Genomic DNA, 20,348 nt, shown 5'->3' with positions numbered 1-20,348 from the left:
ACTTTTCACCAAGCACGACTCGGTAATAACACGGTGTTTTAAGTTACAAAACAAACATTTACGACGCTTGTTAACGACTTAACATTATATTATTATGATATTCGTTCTATAAATTCTGTGTAAAGAGGACCACACACTGTAAGAAACAGTTGGAAATTTGACTAACGACAATGTAAAAAACAAAATATTTACTTTATTTTAAATTCATTAATGGAAAGTGCTTCTTAGTACAGTCTGCTGTCTTTATTAGGCTGGTGGGTTCCATGATTGTTTTTTTATTGATATATCCGTTCATACATTGGCTGGCTCTTCAAAGTAATATGTTTTTGTGTTTGGCACTGGAATATGGAAGTTGTTTAGCGCTGGGCGTTGGTGGCGATATACTGGAAGGATCGAGAGCAGAGAAGAAAATAGTACGTTATTTGTCAAGATAGATTCTTTTTTGTTTATTATTGTGTTATAATACTTTGGTGGAAGTTTCGACTGTCACCTTCCTATGTACAGGTCCCTATCATTCTGCGATGGAATCGGGAACATAAAAGTCGATCATCTACCCATTTTTGTGTGCAACACTTTGAGTGCAGAGGAAAGCACTCCTTTCTCCTGGAGTTAAGAAATTAGGCTGAACCTTGGACGTAGTCAACGGCATGTAGAAGACAAGGAGAAATAACTACATTAAAGATCCCTATGTATATCCCTACTAATTATCATAGTTATGACTAATGACAATAAGACAATACCTGATTATGAATATCGGAGATCAAGATCCAGCTGGAGTGGCACATCTCAATTAAACCGAGGAGTCTCCCAGGTCGTCATCAGGCGAAACACTTGTGGCACGCCAAAGAGTCCGAAAACACTGAAGATCGATACCTGCAATGATAACTCTATTTATGAAGCAGGGAAAATCCACAATTTAGGTAATACATGAGATGCGGCGACTTGAAGTTAATATGATGCGACTAAGTGAGAAGGCCTGGATCTGTTAAAATCTAAATTGATAAGACCAAAATGTTCCACTCGGGAAATGTAGACAGGCATCACTACAATGACGTGGCGATAGTGGCTGTAGTTTCGGTCAGTCTCTTGTTACTTTTGTTCCTATCTCAGATGGAGTACGCATAATAACAACTCTAAATAACGCAAAGAACTCTTAAAATTATCCAAATGTATGACCTCATTGCAGACACAGATGAAGACCAAATATAAACATTCTATAACGACATAAAAATCGCACTAGGCCATTACTAACAAGAGACATAATGAAAATAATGGGGAATTTTAACGCTAAAATGAAAAGGTAAAAAAAATGTTATGGGTAAGTTCTAACTGGGAAGAAGGAACGAGAAAGGAGACAGATTGGCGGAATTTTGTCAGGAATATGATATGGTAGTTATAAATACATTTTTCCAATTACCAGCTTGTATATTATATACATGGAATTCGCCTGCAGATACTAAAAAGAAGACAAAAACCGAAGAAACTAGAATAACATGGATGACTGAGATACTACAACTAATGGATAAAAGAAGACTATAAAAATAAAAATGTGGACAGATTTAAACTTTCACAGAGAGAAATCAGAAAGCTTTACAGAGAAAAATACCGTATTAAAGAGAAGTGGTACAGTTATACAAAGTAATTTCAATAATTTTTAAGTTACAAACAAAATTAAAGAGCTGATAGGCATAAAATCAAAGGCGATCAAACAACAGTAATACCTTGGGTGATAAAAATGGAAAAATAATACCTGACCTGACTATGTGCTGGAAATTGTAGTCCGAAACTGGTTATTGAAGTTACTATAAAACCAATTGTAGTAAGTATTTTCTTTTCTATTATACTCAACAATATGGACTCAATATAAACGTAAAGAAGACAAAGCTCTTATAATTATCAAGAAAATGATAACAGAAGGTCAATTCTAGGTCGACCAACCCCAGTAGAAAGACTGACACACCATAACTACGTCGGCGTCATAATACATGAAGAATGGATCAACAATAAAGAGCCACAACCTCTCTCTTGATATAAAAGTAAAAATGCTGCGATGAAACGCACTGGAATGCAGTATTGTTCAACTTTAACTGTACCCAGAAGAAATAATTCAAAAATCACTAGAAGGAATAGCGATCGGAATAAAAGTTAACGACAAACGCGTCAACAATATCAGATTTGCGGATAATTGTCCTAATCGCGAAGACTATGCAAGACTTACAGTTCTTGAATCGACTAATAAATGCTAGCGAAGAAAGTGAACTAACACTGAATGATACAAAACGAAATCTATGACAATTTCAAAATACAACAACAAAAAATATATGCGAGAGTAGTGCAGGTAGAAACAGTTAACAAATAGTTTAGGTACAGTACAGAAGAAATAAGGATTAGAATTGGATTAGCTAGAGCTAGAGTATTTATTAAAATGAGAAAAGTACTGTGCACTAGTGACCTCAACTTACAACTGAAAGTAAGAATATGGCCCCCACATGTATTTTCAGTGATGCTCTATGGAATGGAGGCCTGAATCTTATAGAAGAAAAAAATAGAAAAGCTTGTGATCGATTAAAAGCATGTGAGATGTGTACCTATAGAAGAATATTAGAAGTAAGTTGGTTGGACAGAGTAACAAATGCTGAAGTATTAAAATGAATAAAAAAAAGAAATAATAAATATTAATAAGTAAGATAATGTTGCAATATTTGAGTCATATGATGAAAGTAGATAAGCATTTGTTATTGCAGATGATAATAAAAGGAAAGGGGAAAGGATACTTATTGTCTGAGTAAGTGATATAAACGTAGTTCCGTATAAATATGATAATTACCAACCTTCTTAACCAATAACCACCAGAAAATGTTAATTTCCCCAAAAATGCGTGGTTATAACAGCAAATTTACTAAGATGTGAATTGAAGCTGAAGGGTCAGATAATAGAACAAGAGATGGAGTTTAAATATCTAAGCATCACATTATCTAGCTACGGAAAGCTCGAAACAGAAGTCGAAGATCAAGCGAATAGAGAAAACAGAGCCGCAGGTTGCCTAAATGAAACAATATGGAGAAATAAAAATATCAGGAAAGAAATGAAAGGCAGAATTTACAAAACAGTAATCAGACCAATAATGACAAACGCGACAGAAATACAACTTGACACAGAGAGGACAAAAAGAATATAAGAAACAGCAGAGATGAAAACCCTTAGAAAAATCAAAGACACTATTGGACAGAGATAAAAGTACAGATATACGACGTAGATGTAAAGCTGGAGAACATCAAGGAGTGGGTAAAAAATAGAAGAATAGAATGGAACGATCATATAAGCCGAATGACAACAAATAGAGTAGTAAAGAGGGTGAGAAACGGTTCCCCAATAGAAAGACGATCAGTTGAAAGGCCACGAATACTGTGGAACGACAACTTACTGAAAGCACATTGAAAAACAGACAGAGTCATGTCTATATAAAAAGAAGAAGAAGGAGAAGAACAATAGGTTGATATGTCCCTTGTACTGTGGTCCTTTCTTAGTTTCATAGGCCTGATGATGCAATACAAATTATTGTGAACTCCGAAGCCGGTCGCAGAAACATAACAGCATTTAAGACTCAATAAACATAAGGGATTGCTTTGACATCTTTTCACATAATTTAGAAGAACTCACATCGGCAACCATTTCATCATTAGATAAGAATGCATATATGATTAAAATTTTTCTGATTTGAAGGGCTTTGTATATCGTGATAATCTACCATAAAAACTGTGGTATCATGCATTTCCAACGTATAGTAACTACTTTAGATTACACAAGCTTACTTACAGTAATTTAATAATCGATTGGCTACACCCCTTATGTTGAGTATACAATTTTTAATTCAAAAAATATCACTTACCGTTCACAAAATTATATTAACACAATTATTACATATTGCACGTAGCATCAACTATCAATATAACTACTGATTAAGTTCATTTTGGTCCCTATTGTGTACTAAACTACCGATTAAATAACTAGTCAAAATGATTTTTCGTCGAGACATGATAAAGTACGAGAGGGAAATAATCAATTAGCAAATATCTAATAATCTACCATATGTCGATAGGTATTAGGTTGAACAAACAGTTATTTTATTAGATCTGTCTATTATTTAATTTGCTTATTAATATTTGCGTTTCTATTCACTTTTGATATATTTTTTCAATTTTATTTACTCATTATGGTAGTATAGAGGCACAGACTTCCACAGAACATATTAGATTTGGTAAATCATTTTATTTTTTAGATTATTTGTAAAATATTAATCTTGCCATTATCGTATTCTTTAAAGTAATTGGCAAGCATTAAAACTCAAAACTTAATGAGTGTGGGTGTCCCGCGGGGATATACCTTGGGACCAATCTGTGAGACAGTTTGTATAATGGACTAGTGCATCTGCTGGTGCCGCTAAACGTTTAATTTTTGGACCATATGGACGATGTTGTGGTTATGGGTTGCTGGAATGGAAGAGAAATTAGAAATACGGGTGAACAGAACGATTTATATCGGGAAATAGTCATGGAAGCTACCCACGCCTAATTTGGGCACGGTACTTAAAGAAGAAGAACGATTGAACAGATTGCGATTTGGATGAATAAGAAGACACCACACAAAAAAAACGGTATTGCTAGTAGGGGGACGAAAACTGAACTAGTTTGAGGCTAGCTTAGATACTACTACTACTAAGGATTTCCACAGTTTTCACTGTCTTCCTTCACTCAACCGTTTTCTTCAATTTTCCCTGTCATTCCAGTCTCCATCTCGCAGGGTTCTTTTCTCCATAGCCTCGTCGATTTCATCTCTGAATGACCTTCGGGGTCTTCCTCTCTTTCTTCTTCCAATCGGGCTCCATTCTGTGATTTTGTTTATCCAGCGTCCTCTGTCCGCTCTTCTGACGTGGCCGTACCAGGATAGTCTCTTCTCCTCTATATAGTCGATTATGTCTGATTGCACTCCCATTCTCCGCTTAATCTCTGCGTTTTCAATTCTGTCTCTTTTTGTAAGTCTACAGCTTCTCCTCAGAAACTCCATTTCTACTGCTCTTATTCTACCTCTATTTCTCTTGTTTATTGTCCAGTTTTCGGACCCATATGTCAGGATACTTCTTGTCAGGGTATTATATATTCCCTTTTTTGTCTTTATCGTAATGTTCTTATCCCACAACACTGAGTTTAGTTGTCTTATACAGTTTCTTGTTTGTCCCAGTCTGTTGTTTATATCTTCTTCTGTTGTTCCCTGGTTCGATATTATGGTTCCTAAATACTTGAATTTATTTGTTCCCTGTATTTGTTTTCCCTCGTCTATCTCTAGGTTTCTCATATCCTTGTTTTCTGTTGTTAGGTATTCGGTTTTCTCTAAGTTTATTTCCATTCCGTTGTTTTTATATTCTTCTTCTAGTTTTCTGAGCATAAAGCTGAGATCTTCTTCATCTTGTGCGATGACTACTTGATCGTCGGCAAAACTTCAGGTGTATAGGTATTCGTCTCTTACTGGTATGCCCATTCCTTCGCACTAGCTTAGATGGGATGCATATTATGACTAGTGAGAGTGTTCGTTCACTACCGGACTGTATTGGTTATCCTGCCAAGAAGTCAGGAAACTGCTGTATGCTTCGGAGTATGTAATATACTCTGAATGCTTCTATTTAGTGTATGCACGGAAGAAAGTTTTTAAGATCGAAAAATACGCCTCTAAAATTAGGAGGTGGTCAGAGAAATGCAATTCTTAAGTTTTGTAGCTGCTCAATATCAGCGGATGGGGTGGCAGCGTTGACTAGATTACCATTAATAGATCTGATGGCTGTGAAAGGCAGTAATAATTGGAAATGAAAAGAAACAAAGAATCTAAAACATGAAAAGAAGAGAGAGAATTCACATTTAAGCGATTAGAGAAACATGAAAGTACGAGATCACTTTGGAGGGTCTGGCTGACTCGATACTCTCAAAAAGAATTCTTTAACGCTACGGGAGAGAGCGATAAAAGTAAAATAAAGACAGAGACAAACTAACCTTCAATGAAGAGATCCAAATCTCTCATTTTCATCCAGCATGGATCCGGCATTTTCGTCACTTGTGATAATAAAAGACTCCAATAAAACTTTATAGAAGATATGACGATGTGCAGGCAAATTTAACATTGCCATCATGCAAAGAAACCAATTAAATATATTATGCATAATCAGACACACACCTATCAAGAATAATTCAACAAGGCCTGTAGTTCCCGATGCCAATGACCTAATTAAAGAAAGCGAGAAAGAGTTTTCGATCACACCCTCTTCAACGAGTCAAAATTTTTATGAATAGAAATTTCTGTATTTAGAAAATTTGACAATATAGAGAAGCAAACCGTCCAGAGAAAGTAGCAGGAAAGGGAGGTAGATAGTCATCACCAAACTAGGTAGATAGTCATGAACTAATACAGTGAAGAAACTACTGGATATAAAATTTGTAGGTGCATTAAGGTCAACTCAGAAAGGAAGATTGAGAACTAGCGTCAAAATAGCAATAGGATTCTATTTCCTATTATCGTTAATTCTTCTCTGGTTAGTATGGCCTGTTGTGTAAAGATGATGAACTGAGTCTTTTTGTGGTGATCTTCTATTCATCTTCCACTTTTCTGTGTAGTCTGCAATCTCTCCTAGTGATGTTCAAGTCTCTCGACGATCCTCCTCTTGTCTTTGACTTCGGTATAGATTGCTGTGTCGTCTGCATATATGACATGTTTGTTCTGAAACCACTAGGCAAATCTGAAACAAAAATGATATATAGTATCGGTGATAAAATGCTGCTCTGAGGCATCCCTTCTCGAACTGCTTGCATCCTGGACATATTTTTGTCAGATGAAACGTGAAAAGTTCTATTAGTCATTTATCACATATGTTAACTAAGCAATGAGGCAGTCTAGCTCTTTCCATTTTGTATTTATGCGATTAAACAATGCTTTTTATGACGTACTGCCCATGGCGAGATGCCAGGATGACTGTCCCACACGGGACACGAGAACAGCTTACTATAAAACAGCTTACAATAAATAAAACTGAAACATGTAATTACCCTTTAAATAAGAGTTCTGAAAACAATAATCCTTACTGACCTACCTCTTAGTAAACATTAATACCTATTTTTCTAATGAATTTGCAAGCGGGTTAGATACGCGGAAGAAACATTTAGTGACCAGGTGAGCTTGTAAAAGCGAAACCTTTTCACGGGTTTTTATATATCGGTGGCAAACATAATATCGAAGCATGTTTTAAATTATTTATTGCAACAGAAAGAATCAATTATTCTTGAATGTAGTTTAAGAATATTTTTAAATATATATAAAAGCTACATATATAAACAATCTATTTTTAAATTCGTTAGTCATCGGTTTTGCATGCGATAAACTTCTTTCTAGGTGCGAATGACCTAATACCGTCACAGATTAGTTATTACAAAAATTTAAATCATGTTTTTTTTTTCAGTGGAAAGTTTTTAAACGCAGTAGCACTATTGATCAAGCGGTACGGTCGTTTGACACTTTGCTTAGAGCTGCAAATTGTCCTGCCGATGTTCATCGTACTTATCCTCCAAAAGTTTCCAGTATAGAAGAAGGAAGCAGAGCTGCTTTTCCGTTAGGATTTGGCCACGCTACAAATTATATTGGAAAAGGAGTAGTTCTTGTTGGGTAGGTGTATTAAAAAAGTTAACTGTAAGATGAAGCTCCATTACTTTTTATATTTACGTGGTTCTTAGTATAACCAGATATGTTTGGATAACAGCAGTACATTTCAGAGGTTTATTTACTTATTAGAGTTATTTATTAAAATCTTTAAGGACACTTCATCAATCTTTCATATTTAGGTAACTAACGCGGACAGGAGGAAACGGTTATTGTGGTTTTCCTATCTCATTGCGCAATGACATCTGTTCATGGGGATAAAATGGGCCTTTCCCCTTTTTCTTTCCCTAAAATAAGCAACAAATCTAAAACCATAAAACGAAAAGTAAATACAATAAGAAAATATTTCTGAACAGACACACAGCATAAACGGTGAAAAAATCCTGAGTTTTACTTAACACTGCAACATATTATTATACTGTACGTCCTTTTTTAAGTACTTTAATTTTTCAGCAAACAGGTGACATTAATTCTATGTTAGGGAGCTGTTATTCGAGCACTAATGCCATCGAGGATATGACGCGGAAAATAGGGCGCATAATTTCCAAGTTATACGTGACTGTAGTTGCGTCGCGTTGAGATCACTTTGTACGCGTGGCCAGCGCAACTTATAACTTGATGCGCGCTATGTGCAGCTCGTGAACTGCGCGTTACTAACGCGACCGACTCTGCTAGCAACGCATGCTGTTGGAACAATGTCGTTCATATAGTTTACTCCATGCCATTATCCGGTTAGGCCGGCGCTAACGCGGCAATGCTGATACGACGACATTAGCGCTCGTATTTACATTAGATATTTATTAGATATGATGGAGAAAAGGCGAAATTTCAAAGATTATACATATTATAAAAGTATACAGAAGGAATATAAAAGTATACATTAAAAATATCCACCATTAATCGTCTGGAGGCCTTTGAAATGTGGCTGCACAGACGTATACTAAAAATTCCATGGACGGCTATGCTGACAAATGTGGCAGTCCTTGAGAGAGCAAATGCTGCTCGCGAGCTGCTTGATAACAACAAATGTAGAAAGATGGCCTATTTTGGACACGTAGTAAGGGGAGACCGATATAATATTCTTCAAGTTATTATGATGGGTAAAATCGAAGGACGCAGAGGAATTGGTAGAAAGCAGGCCTCTTGGTTGAAGAATATCAGGGAGTGGACAGGAATGGGGAAAGCTGAGCAACTCTTTAGAATAGCTCAAGACAGAGACAGTTTCGCCATGTTAATCGCCAACGTCAAGGGGACTTGATAGGGCACGTTAAGAAGAAGATACAGAAGGAAAGACAAAGAGATTAAAAAAGCAATTACAACATCAAAGGACCAATTACTAATAGAACAGTGTACGGAAATGCGGAGCTACTGCAACATAAGCCTGATTCGTTTATACGCACAAAAAAGTTAAAGAAGATACAGGCTTTTAAAAGTCTGGGAGAGTTGTGACTATTAACCAAGTCAAATCACTATTAGGTGTACAAGAATGACTAGTCACGTGGAAGAGATATGTGGAAATAAGTTTTTCAGATGAACGACATAAAAACATAAATGGCACGGAATGCCAAAAGGCATCCATGATTCTGATCGCAGAAGTCACATCTACTATAAGATCAGAGATGGTAAAGCTGTAGGATCTATCAAATTTTACGTGATATTTGTAATTTAGTGAGTTTTTTTTAAGTTAAAATAAATTTAGAACCACGTTTGCTTCTCTTAATATCTAAACTTACACAATATACTTACATAATTACTTCAAAAATAATTAGATTTTCAAACACTTTTTGTCAATATTGCAAAATGTAAATGAATTTCACATAAACTCTTCAATAACTAAATGTGGTTCAAAATTATAGAAGGAAATTTGAATGTTTTTCTTGAATTTACAAGCTTTGTAACGAAGAAGGAAGTTTCAAAATAAATTAAAGCTTGCTCCATTTGTATTTTTTTTTATTGTTCTAGAGATGCTGCACATAGGGTACATCCACTTGCAGGTCAAGGTGTTAATCTAGGATTTGGAGATGTAGCTTGTCTTAACAAGGTTTTGGGCGAAACAGTGTATTCTGGCAGCTCTTTAGGTTTGTACATTTTTAAAAGTACTTGCATGTTACACTTGTTTTTGTTGTTTTTTTTTTTTTTGGTATATTTTTATTTGCTCTCTGGACCATGTTTTTCTTCAGGAGAAAAATTAATGAAACATTTTTTTATTTTATATTTTTATTTTTTATAAATTGTTATTTTGAAGAGAACAAAAACAGATATAAGGATAAAATGGGTTATAAAAATAGGCTCAACGCAATGAGAGGGATGAACATATTAACTGGGTAGTTCACAGGGAACTTTTCAGTTATAACTGAAGAAAATGTCAAGCTTAGTATAAAAAAATTAAAGCCAAAAAGGCCACTGGTAGTGATAATATCCCTGTCTATATCTTTAAAGGATGTTCTAATATATTTCACAAACCATTATCAGATCTATTTAATCTATCTCTTAAAACTAACACCTCTCCAGGCTAACTCTAAGAGGCTACCATTACTCCAGTTTTTAAATTAGGTAATAGAAACAATATAGAAGACTATTGTCCTATAAGTATCCTTACTTCCCTGGCTAAAATATTTGAATCTATTCTGTACATAAATACAATCAACAATTTTGCTAATAAATTTGCTCCAAAACAACATGGTTTCTTGCCTAAGTTATCTATAACTAGTAATCTTTGTATTCTCTCTAATTTTGCTAGTGAGACAATAAATAATAAACTCCAATCAGATTTAATAATGGCCGACTGCTCAAGGCATTTGATATGTTTGACCATGGCATTCTTTTATTGAGATTGAATGAGTTTTACTTTTTACATGATGCTTGTACATTTATAAAATCGTATGTGGAAAAAAGGTTTCAGCGAGTTAAAATTGGTAGCTGTTTATCAGATGAATTTCAGGCTACATCTGGCGTACCCCAAGAGAGCAACTTAGGGCCGTTATTTTTCTTAATTTTTGTCAGCTCTATACCAAAATCTCTTAAATTTTCTTCTAGTCTGATCTATGCAGATGATTTAAAGCTTTTTAGGGCTGTACATACTTCAAATGATTGTCAGTTATTACAGGAGGACCTTATCTCAGTTATAGAATGGTTCAGGGATAACAATATGGTCTTGAATATTAAAAAGTGTGGAGTCATATTAACTCCACGCAAAGTCCAATTATTCCAGGAACGCCCATTTGCCTTATGATATATTCTGATTTCTAATCATGGTTTGAACTGTTACTGATTCTTTCCAAATTGTTTTTCCCAATCCAATCCAAGATTCCATTTCATGAAGAGGTTTTAAAAAACCTAGAAAAAACCTCTAATTCTAGAGTAAATTAACACAGGCGCACCCAGCACAATATTTATACAATATGTAAAAACATGTAGAAAAATTTGATGTGAAAGGGCCACTTAATACGACAGCAACAAAAATACGACTCAGTATTTTCGTGAAAATAAGCAAACTGCATTGTAAAAAAGTACCGAGTTAGATTAGTGAAAGAGACTTTCGATAAACCACATCAGAAATCGTTGTCTAAGCCTTTTTTCCTCCTTTTCACTTGGATTCAGCACTAAGAATGTGAATCAATGGCCACACTTAGAAGTAAAGGAATGATTTGTTTCATAAAGTGTTTTTAAAAAATTGTAAACATTTTTTATATGTAATCTTGAAACTTATCTCAATTTACTATGCGTCATTTTAACCAGGAGTGATAAATTCTGTAGATATAACCAGGTATATCAAATGTTTTTAAATTAAACTCAACGTTTCTTGGTAAAAACAATCGAAGTAGTGATTATTTATTTGTTATTTGTTTTAATATTTTTAGACGCAATAATTATCCTTATCTTACACAGTATTTTCTTATCACACATTATTTGTGTAACGTTTTTAGAACATTCTACTTACTCATGACTAAACATATAAAAAAATCATTGTAATATATATTGGACCATCGGGTTTTATTGCTTTTGTCATTTTAGGAATAATATTCAATGCTTCTTCATTGACGTAAAACTAGGATGTTTAAGTTATAAACGTTTTTTTTTAACATTAAACATGTAATTTAAAGTTAATTCAACTACATTTAAAAGGTTCTTCTTCTTCTTCTTCTTCGCGCGACTAGAAATACTCCTGTTTGTCTGCCTCTTATTCTGTTTCAGTCGTTGTTGACTGTACATTATCTTTCCACCTTTTTGGCGGCCTTCCAACGGGTCTTCTGCTATACGGCTTGTTGTTTTTACAGATGTTCGTTAATCTATCTAGTCCCATTCGGTTTATGTGTTTGTTCCAGTTTTTTTTTTTCTTGTTTTTATCCACCTGTTAATATTTTGAATTTTGCATTGTTCGCGTATACTTCTGTTGGTTTGTCTGTCTCTTAATGATATGCCCGCTATTGATCTTAATTCTTTCATTTCGATATTGTTGATTTGTTGTTTCGTCTTTCTTGTATCGGTCCTTGTCTCCGCTGCATATGTTAGGATTGGTCTTACTGTTGTCTTGTATACTTTCATTCTGCTTTCCGTGGTCACATATTTGTTTCTCCATATGGTTTCTTGCAGGCAACTACTTACTCTTGCCGCTTTTGATGCTTGCCTTGTGGTCTCTGTTCTTATATCCCTGTCACTAGTGATCTCTACTCCTAGGAAATTGAATTTCATTACTTGTTCTACAATTTTGCCGTCTATTTCTAGTTTGCATCTACGCGGCTCTTTACTGATGACTATAGATTTAGTTTTTTCTACTGATATTTTTATATTAAGTTTGTTTGCTGTGATATTGAAGGAAGCTGCCTTGGTTATCTTTGTTATCAGCAATTAGTACTGCATCATCGACATAGTATTATAGACATAGTATCGTGATTTTATGCGCTCCCATGTGGTATCCGTGTCGTTTTCTTACTTCGTGAATTATTTGATTCATCACCATATTGAATATCAATGGGCTGAGCCAGTCTCCTTGGCGGATTCCTTCTTTTAGTTCTATGCATTCTGTTTCCCCTGTTGTCATTATAACTCTGCTCTTGTTGTTCCTGTTAATTTCATTAATTGTCCTTATTATCTGATGGTCTATTTGTTCAGCTTGTAATAAATTTAAGATGTCATTTCGCTTCACCCTGTCAAAAGCACTTTTTAAATCTACAAACCACATGTATGCTGGTTTTCCATATTCAATAGACTTCTCTATTATTTGTCTGATAATAAAAATTGCGTCTATTGTGCTGCGGTTCTTCCGGAAGCCTTGTTGTTCATCTGCCATGTTGGCTTTTTCCTCGATGTTATCTTTTATGACTGCCGTTAACAATTTTAATGTACTATTCATCAGACTAATGCCTCTATAATTTTCAGGATTTCTCGAGTCTCCCTTTTTAAATATCGGTAGCAGGAGACTTTCCTTCCATTCCGCTGGTACTACTCCGGTATTTATTATATCGACGAATAATTTTAGGAGCCATTTGCGTAGTGTTGTTCCTCCATATTTTAGCAGTTCATTGTTTATCTTATCAGGACCAGGTGCTTTTCTGTTTTTTAATTTTTTTATTCGTTCTTGGAGCTCTTCTTCTGATATTAGTACTCTATCGTAAGTTTCGTTAATGATTATTTTTCTGTTCTCTTCTTCTCCTTCTCCATATAATTTCGTGAAATGCTCAGTCCATTGTTCCTCCGTAATGTTATCTATGCGTACAAATTCATTCATTTCCGTTTTTTGTCTCCTTATCATCTTCCACACCTTTTTCTGGGATCCATAGAGGTCGTATTCCATATCTTTGGTAAATTTCTCCCAGTGCTCTTTTTTGATGTTATCTATTTAAAGGGTTCTTACAGGGTTCTTACCCACATATTTAGTTGCTTCAAACATGTAAATCCAGATAGCACTGATGATGGAATCTTTATTCTGAAAACATTCTTTGATGTAGCCCGATAGGGTTTTTTTAAATTAATATACCTTTTATAAAGGAATTTTTTTAAATATATAATCTGCCATGAGGACAATTTGTTTGCATATGGGTATATTTCGTCTCTTTTATATTAAGAAATCCAATATTTCTTGTGCATTAGGCTTTGTAAATTTTCGTAACTATCTGACATTATTGAATATCAGTTTCATTCGCATACCTGACATGATTTTTTTCAGTTTATACATATACATTCATCTACATCATCTAGGGTTTTAATAAATATGTTTTGGTGTATAGAATAAATATTAGTGGGGACAATATGCATCCCTGTCTTAACCCTTTTCTTATTTTGATCTCATCTGTTTCCTCTCCTTCTATTCTTACACTTATTTTCTAGCTCCAGTACAGTTCTGATATAATTTTTAGGTATACATCATATATTCCAGTTTTCAAAACAATTTCTATTTGTATTAAAAATTGTGATGAACACTATCAAAAGTTTTATGATAATCTATGAAACAAGCGTCGATGTCGACATTTACATCTCTGCATCTCTGAAAAAGTACCTGTACCCAAAAAATTGTTTTACTCTCAACATTGTGTTTTTTCTACCTTGTTTTCACATTTCTTCTTTTAGAATAATCAACTTGAATGACAGTAACAGATTTAGTGTTTCGCTGGTTTTCGGAATGCAATGTAGTCTTATTTCGCCCTAGAACAAATTTCGTGAAGGTCGTCTAAATTTGACTGTAGTACCAGAACATTAATTGATATCACAACACAGTCATGTAACATGTTGAGAGATCAGTGCATACTTCGACTTTAATATCATTCTCCTAAATTAAATTATCAACATTTAACCATCAAAAATTAAAGCGATTAAGTAAAAGACATACACGAGCGCCATATTATGGAACTCTAACTGCATGGAAAAAAGTTACTTCTCAGACGAAATATAATCTAACCATTTTATTTTAATATAATTTTAAATAAATACCTAATTGTACAAACAGAAAGATCGTACACAAAACGATAAAGTATTAATTCTTGTTTTTATTATCACCATTTTAAATAAAGACATTTTCCGAAAAATCCATATTGTACGTACCGAATATATGATGTGACTGTCGCATGCTTATAATAATAATGTTCGTTCGTTAAACTATTTCTTTTTATGTAACCATTGTACTGTTTGGACGCCTTGGTAAAGAAAGGAACAGCCGTTAAAAAATATCTTTAACTTGAACTTTTTTATCCCAGCTCCTTAACAATATGTGAGAACGGAATGAATCCTGTACAATACCTTTCTTTTATTCATATGGAGCTTATTGTATTTCATTGAGGGAGCAAAAAGGGAAATCTGGTCATACACCATCCTTTAAAGGTAAGAAATCGTGTGTGAACAAACATCCAACAAAACCGAAAGTTTTCAAGCAACGTTTATATCATATCGTTATGCTCAAAGTAACTATTTGAGAGATATATGCACTTAAATAACGGTTCAGGAGGTAGTTAAAAATGACGGTTACTTTCTAATCTAAGGTATATTTAAAAAATTGAATTTGCCAAAATAAATACTACGAAAAATTGTACTTTATTTTAAAAGTTAATAAACAATTAATCTTTGTAAATACAAAAATATGTCTTAAAAATGTCTGAAATATGTACACATAATTTTTTCGGAAAATAACATTAAAATATTTTAATTAAAACCTATTATTTATATTTGTTAGAATCATAATGACATTAATTGTCAATTATTTACTACTGTGTAAATAGTATTTAGAAAGTTACTTTTCTTAAAGCATAAGCTATTCATGTACATTTGTTTTGTTAATTGTTTTTAATAATATATGTAAATTGGCTTGGGTTATCGGAATGTGAGTATACATGAACATAAATAAGAAATAATAGACCACATTCTACCAAGCATTCAATGGAAAATAACTATTCTTTCGATTTCTTCGAAATACACAGATATGCGTTTCACTATTAATTTTTCTTCAATTAGTTGACACACAATTTTGATTTAGAAATGGTATGGACACAAGATATGCTTTGTTCGTCTTAAATGTGCTGGCCCAGAGATGCATGGATATGAATCAGGACATGTACTTATGTTTTGTAGATTTTGAAAAGGCATTTGATAAAGTTCAACATAAAAAGCTTGTAGATATAATAAAAAGCAAAAATATTGATAGTCGTGATATGATAATTATATCTAATCTATATTGGAATCAACCTGCTAAGGTAAGAGTTGGTAACCAGAACACCCAAGATATCAATATACATACAGCAGTCCGCCAGGGTTGCGTACTGTTGTCACCACTAATCTTCAATATCTACAGTGAAGCGGTATTTAAAGAAGCGCTCTCAGATTCAATAGAAGGTATATCTATCAATGGATAAGTTTTGAATGACTTGGGTTTTGCAGATGATACAGTAATAATGACGGATAACAACAATGATTTACAGAACGTAATACAACGCGTTAATGAATGCTGTCATGAATACGGACTAAGGATGAATTTGAAAAAAAACTAAATGCATGATGAAGACTAAATCAGCAGATGCAAAGAGTGAATTGCTTGTTGAAGATACTGTAAGTGAGAGTTTGGATACCTGCAAATACTTAGGAACATGGAAACATCAAATGTAGACCAAACCAAAGAAATTAAGATACGTATTGAAATAGCACGTGCATTTGTCGGGATATAAGGTTAGGACTACGTCTAAGGATGCTTCGGTGTTACGTATTCACTACTCTTCTTTACGGCTTGGAAGCATGGACATTAAAACAAGTGCATCTGAATAAGTTGACTGCGTTTGAATTTTGATGTTACAGAAGAAATCCTACAAATGTCATGGACTCAAAGAATGTCAAACGCAGAAGTTACTAGAAGAATAGGAAATGAAGCTGAAACAATATTGACTATCAAAAGAAAAAAACTTGAGTACTTAGGACATGTGATGAGAGAGCAAAAATACTCATTATTGCAACTTATTATGCAATGCAAATTTCGAGGAAAGCGAAATTTGGGAAGACAAAGAATATCGTGGCTTAAGAACTTGAGGGAATTGATTGAATGCAGTAGTGCAGATCTATTTAGAGCGGCGGTCAGCAGGATCCGCATAGCCATGATGATTTCCAACCTTCGATAGAACATGGAACTTAAAGAACAAGATTAATTTTTCCAACACTCTGGGAAGCTCACTAGGGTAAGCTGGATTTATCCTGTACTATTACAAAAGGACACAAAATATTTGTACAAGCAAATGAGTATGTTACTTGAGACGAGCATCGGACTGGGGTACATACCAGAAGTATGGAGGTCAACGGGGGTAGCATTCATACCAAAAGTGGGCAAAACGGCACAAGTACTCGTATCTGCAAAGTACCTTAAACCAATAAGCCTAATGTCTTGTGTACTTAAATTATTAGAAAATCTGATCTACAGATATTAGGGACGGAATACTGGTTGAAAGACTGATACAGCAAGACCAATATGCGTACAGCTCAGGAGTATCAACAGAAACAGCAATGAATCATTTAGTACATAAGGTAGAGTACGTTCTGGAAAATAAGGAGGTGATGCTGGGAGCCTTTCCCGGTGTGGAGGGAGCGTTCAGCAATACCTCATTTGAAGTAATCATGAAAGCCATTCATCTAAAAGCAACAGACGAAGTAAGCTACAGGGGGATAGAATGCATGCTTAAGAGTCGCATGATACACTTAACACTGCAAGGTGAGACCATATCAGTACAGATTGCGGGTGGATGCCTGCAGGGTGGATTATTATCACCTCTACTGTGGAATCTGGTTGTAGATGAATTTATTGGGACCCTAATAGAAAAGATAGATTTGATTTAAATTGTGTAATAGTGCATTAATGGCAGACTTCAGAAATTGTTATGGAGCACAAATTAATAACTAATAGATAATACTATCACCGAACTTCTAGTGCTTCCCATTATTTTTCTTGTTCATGTTGTCTCTTGTATACTCATCTAATATTCTTTTTATTCGACATTATTTGTTTCCTTCAGGAAATGTCAGCTACCTTAAAGAATACGAAACTGAAAGACAACGCGAAAATTTGACTACAATGGTGGCCCTGGAGGGAATGTATAGATTGTACCATACAGAATTTACCCCGATAGTCCTACTCAGAAGTCTTGGTGTACAAGCTGTTGACGTTTTAAGTCCTCTAAAGGTAAGCAAATATAAGAAAGTCTTTGAATATTTTGTTGTTTTTTTTTTAATATAATACTTTATATCTTTTCGAACGATGTCGTGTAATATAGACGTTGACGTCCGTCAGTAATTGAATGCTATGCTGGAACAACGTTGTAAACGCCAAATTACATTTTGTCGACAAATTGAAAAAAAAAACACCTTATAATTGAATATTTTGAAAAAAAATATATATTTATGAGATGATATAGATTATAGGATGCATAACATTAATGCATATCAACAAAAATAACCTTAGGTTATACAAAACAAGCATTTACGAACAGATATGCTATATTTAATAAAAAGACGTGTTAAATCCCCGTCGGTTAAAACGTTATTGTGTGGAGTAAGGCTGTTAAAACGTTGTTTTAGACATAAAAAAGATCTACTCCTACTAATGCCTTATTAGCTGAGAGTGGAGAAACATCATTAGAAATCAGACGAAATATCCTGTCTGCTAAATTTTATCTTAAAATCTCAGCTGATATAGAAAACCCATTGAATGAAATATTGTCTGAGCTAGAGCTCAAAATCAATAATCAGATAGGAATGTGGAAATTAAAAGAGACACCATATCTTATTTACATTAAAAGTAAATTTGATCAAGATCTTAAACAATTATTTAAAGATAGTATTAAGCCCTGTTACCAGATTGAGCTAAAATATCAAATAGAAAGAATAAAAACAATATTCTCCAAAAACGAAAATGGAGAAACATATAGTAATCAACAATTTCTTAATGAATTCTCAACCATCTATGAAGAATTCACTTGGATATTTACAGATGGGTCATTAGAACCCAATTCAAGGGCAGTAGGGTTTGGAGTTCACATTCCATCAATAAATTATAACTATGCATCTAGACTACATGAACACATACAAATATGCACTGCTGAAATTATTGCCATTAATAAGGCAGTAGGAGTTTGCTTAGAAAAAAAATATTAAAAAAGCAATAATATTCTCTGATGCAAAAAGTGCAATCCAAAAATTACAAAGTACCTGTTGGGGAACAAATAACCACATTGTAAATTCAACTAAAAGATTAATACTTGAGGCAAATGAAGCAGGACTTGATATTATTATAGCCTGGATTCCAAGCCACTCATAACCATTGACTAATTCTAATTCTACCTGGATTAGAATACTGTGTGATAAAATTTTCATAAATAGCTGAGTAACTCTGATCCACTTTCCGCTGTCTATGTCTTGTTGTTTATTATCCATGTGTTTTTTTGTTAGTTTGGGTCTTTCATTCATTAAATCCTTTGTATATATTTTAAATTCCGTTTAAGTCATTAGGTAGAATATATTATGGTTCGTCAGAAACTGATTTAGGTACAACCAGGATCTATATGTATTTATTTCTGCAGCTATGAAACGTTTTAAATTATTGTTAGCTTCAATATCGTATTATTTACTCGACATTTTTATTGATATTATAATTCCATTCTGCTTTATTTATTAAAGAATGTATAGAACATAGCTAAATCATCCCGTTTTTCTTCTTCTTCTTCAGTGCCTTATCCGGTCCGGATGTTGGCGATCATCAAGGCTATCATGGTTTTGTTGACTGCTCTGCGAAACAGCTCCGCTGAGGTCATCCCAAACCATTGTCGGAGATTTTTCAACCACGAGATACGACGGCGTCCCGGTCCTCTTCTGCCAAATACTTTACCCTGCATAACGAGTTGAAGAATTGGATATTTTTTCTTCGTTCCGCATCACGTGGCCGAGGTACTCAAGCTTACGTTGTTTAATTAACTTAAGCACTTCTTTTTGCTTTTGTCATGCGCTGTAGGACCTCAACGTTGGTGACATGGTCCACATAAGATATTTTTAGTATCCTTCTGTATATCCACATCTCGAAGGCTTCGATTCGTTTTTCAGTGGTTTGCGTCAGTGTCCAGGCTTCAACTCCATATAGTAACACTGGAAGAACGTAGCACCTCACTATCCGCATCTTGGTTCCCAAACTGAGATCACTGCAGCACAGCAAGGATCTCAACTTAATAAATGTAGACCGTGCCATTTCAATTCTGGATCTAATCTCTTGAGCGTAGTCCCATTGTACGTTGAGGGTAGTTCCGAGGTAAGTGAATCTGTCGACTCTCTGGATCTCTTCGCTACCTGCCATTAGTGCCCCGAGATCTAAATTTGTACGGCTGACAACCATGAATTTCGCCCGTTTTTCGCCTTTTAATAACATCTAGTAAAGTTTTCAGTATAATTGAACATTTTCTTTGAACCTCTTTTCTTTTTAAAACTTTGTCATCAGTTGTAGTAATTTTTGTTAGTTTTTGTCTAATAACCGTGGTATAATCGGTACTACTCTTAAGTAAATTTCTATGTTTGTTTTGCTGTAATATAGCAAGCGGTATTTATCAGATGCTAAAAGTTTGATCACCATCTTGTTTTATTTTTTCAGAAAATGATCGTTAAGCATGCTTCCTCATAAAAAAATGTAAGTAACCGATTATATTTAT

General features: G+C 34.3%; 2 protein-coding genes across 15 annotated transcripts in view; one reads left to right on the top strand and one right to left on the bottom strand.

The window, feature by feature from the left end:
- pyx (transient receptor potential channel pyrexia) overlaps positions 1 to 3,913 on the bottom strand; it is a 37,236-nt gene extending 33,323 nt beyond the window's left edge. Inside the window, exon 1 of the mRNA XM_072535567.1 lies at positions 3,890 to 3,913. The gene's annotated coding sequence lies outside the window, so the exon portion shown is untranslated. The remainder of the gene's footprint in view (positions 1 to 3,889) is intronic.
- Positions 1 to 20,348, top strand: part of LOC140443999 (ubiquinone biosynthesis monooxygenase COQ6, mitochondrial-like) — a 129,013-nt gene that overhangs the window by 36,641 nt on the left and 72,024 nt on the right. For all 14 annotated transcript variants that reach the window (XR_011951294.1, XR_011951297.1, XR_011951296.1 and 11 more), the window contains exons 7-10: positions 7,499 to 7,701; positions 9,658 to 9,773; positions 17,673 to 17,839; positions 20,291 to 20,326. Coding sequence is in view for 2 of the 14 variants with exons in the window: in XM_072535569.1 (XP_072391670.1) it covers positions 7,499 to 7,701; positions 9,658 to 9,773; positions 17,673 to 17,839; positions 20,291 to 20,320 (516 nt within the window). In the remaining 12 variants the exon portion in view is untranslated. The remainder of the gene's footprint in view (positions 1 to 7,498; positions 7,702 to 9,657; positions 9,774 to 17,672; positions 17,840 to 20,290; positions 20,327 to 20,348) is intronic.

Source organism: Diabrotica undecimpunctata, chromosome 6 (assembly GCF_040954645.1).
Source record: "Diabrotica undecimpunctata isolate CICGRU chromosome 6, icDiaUnde3, whole genome shotgun sequence".
In the NCBI taxonomy this organism is placed as follows: domain Eukaryota; kingdom Metazoa; phylum Arthropoda; class Insecta; order Coleoptera; family Chrysomelidae; genus Diabrotica; species Diabrotica undecimpunctata.
Note: the sequence above shows the minus strand (reverse complement) of the source record. Positions and strands in the feature narration are given on the sequence as shown.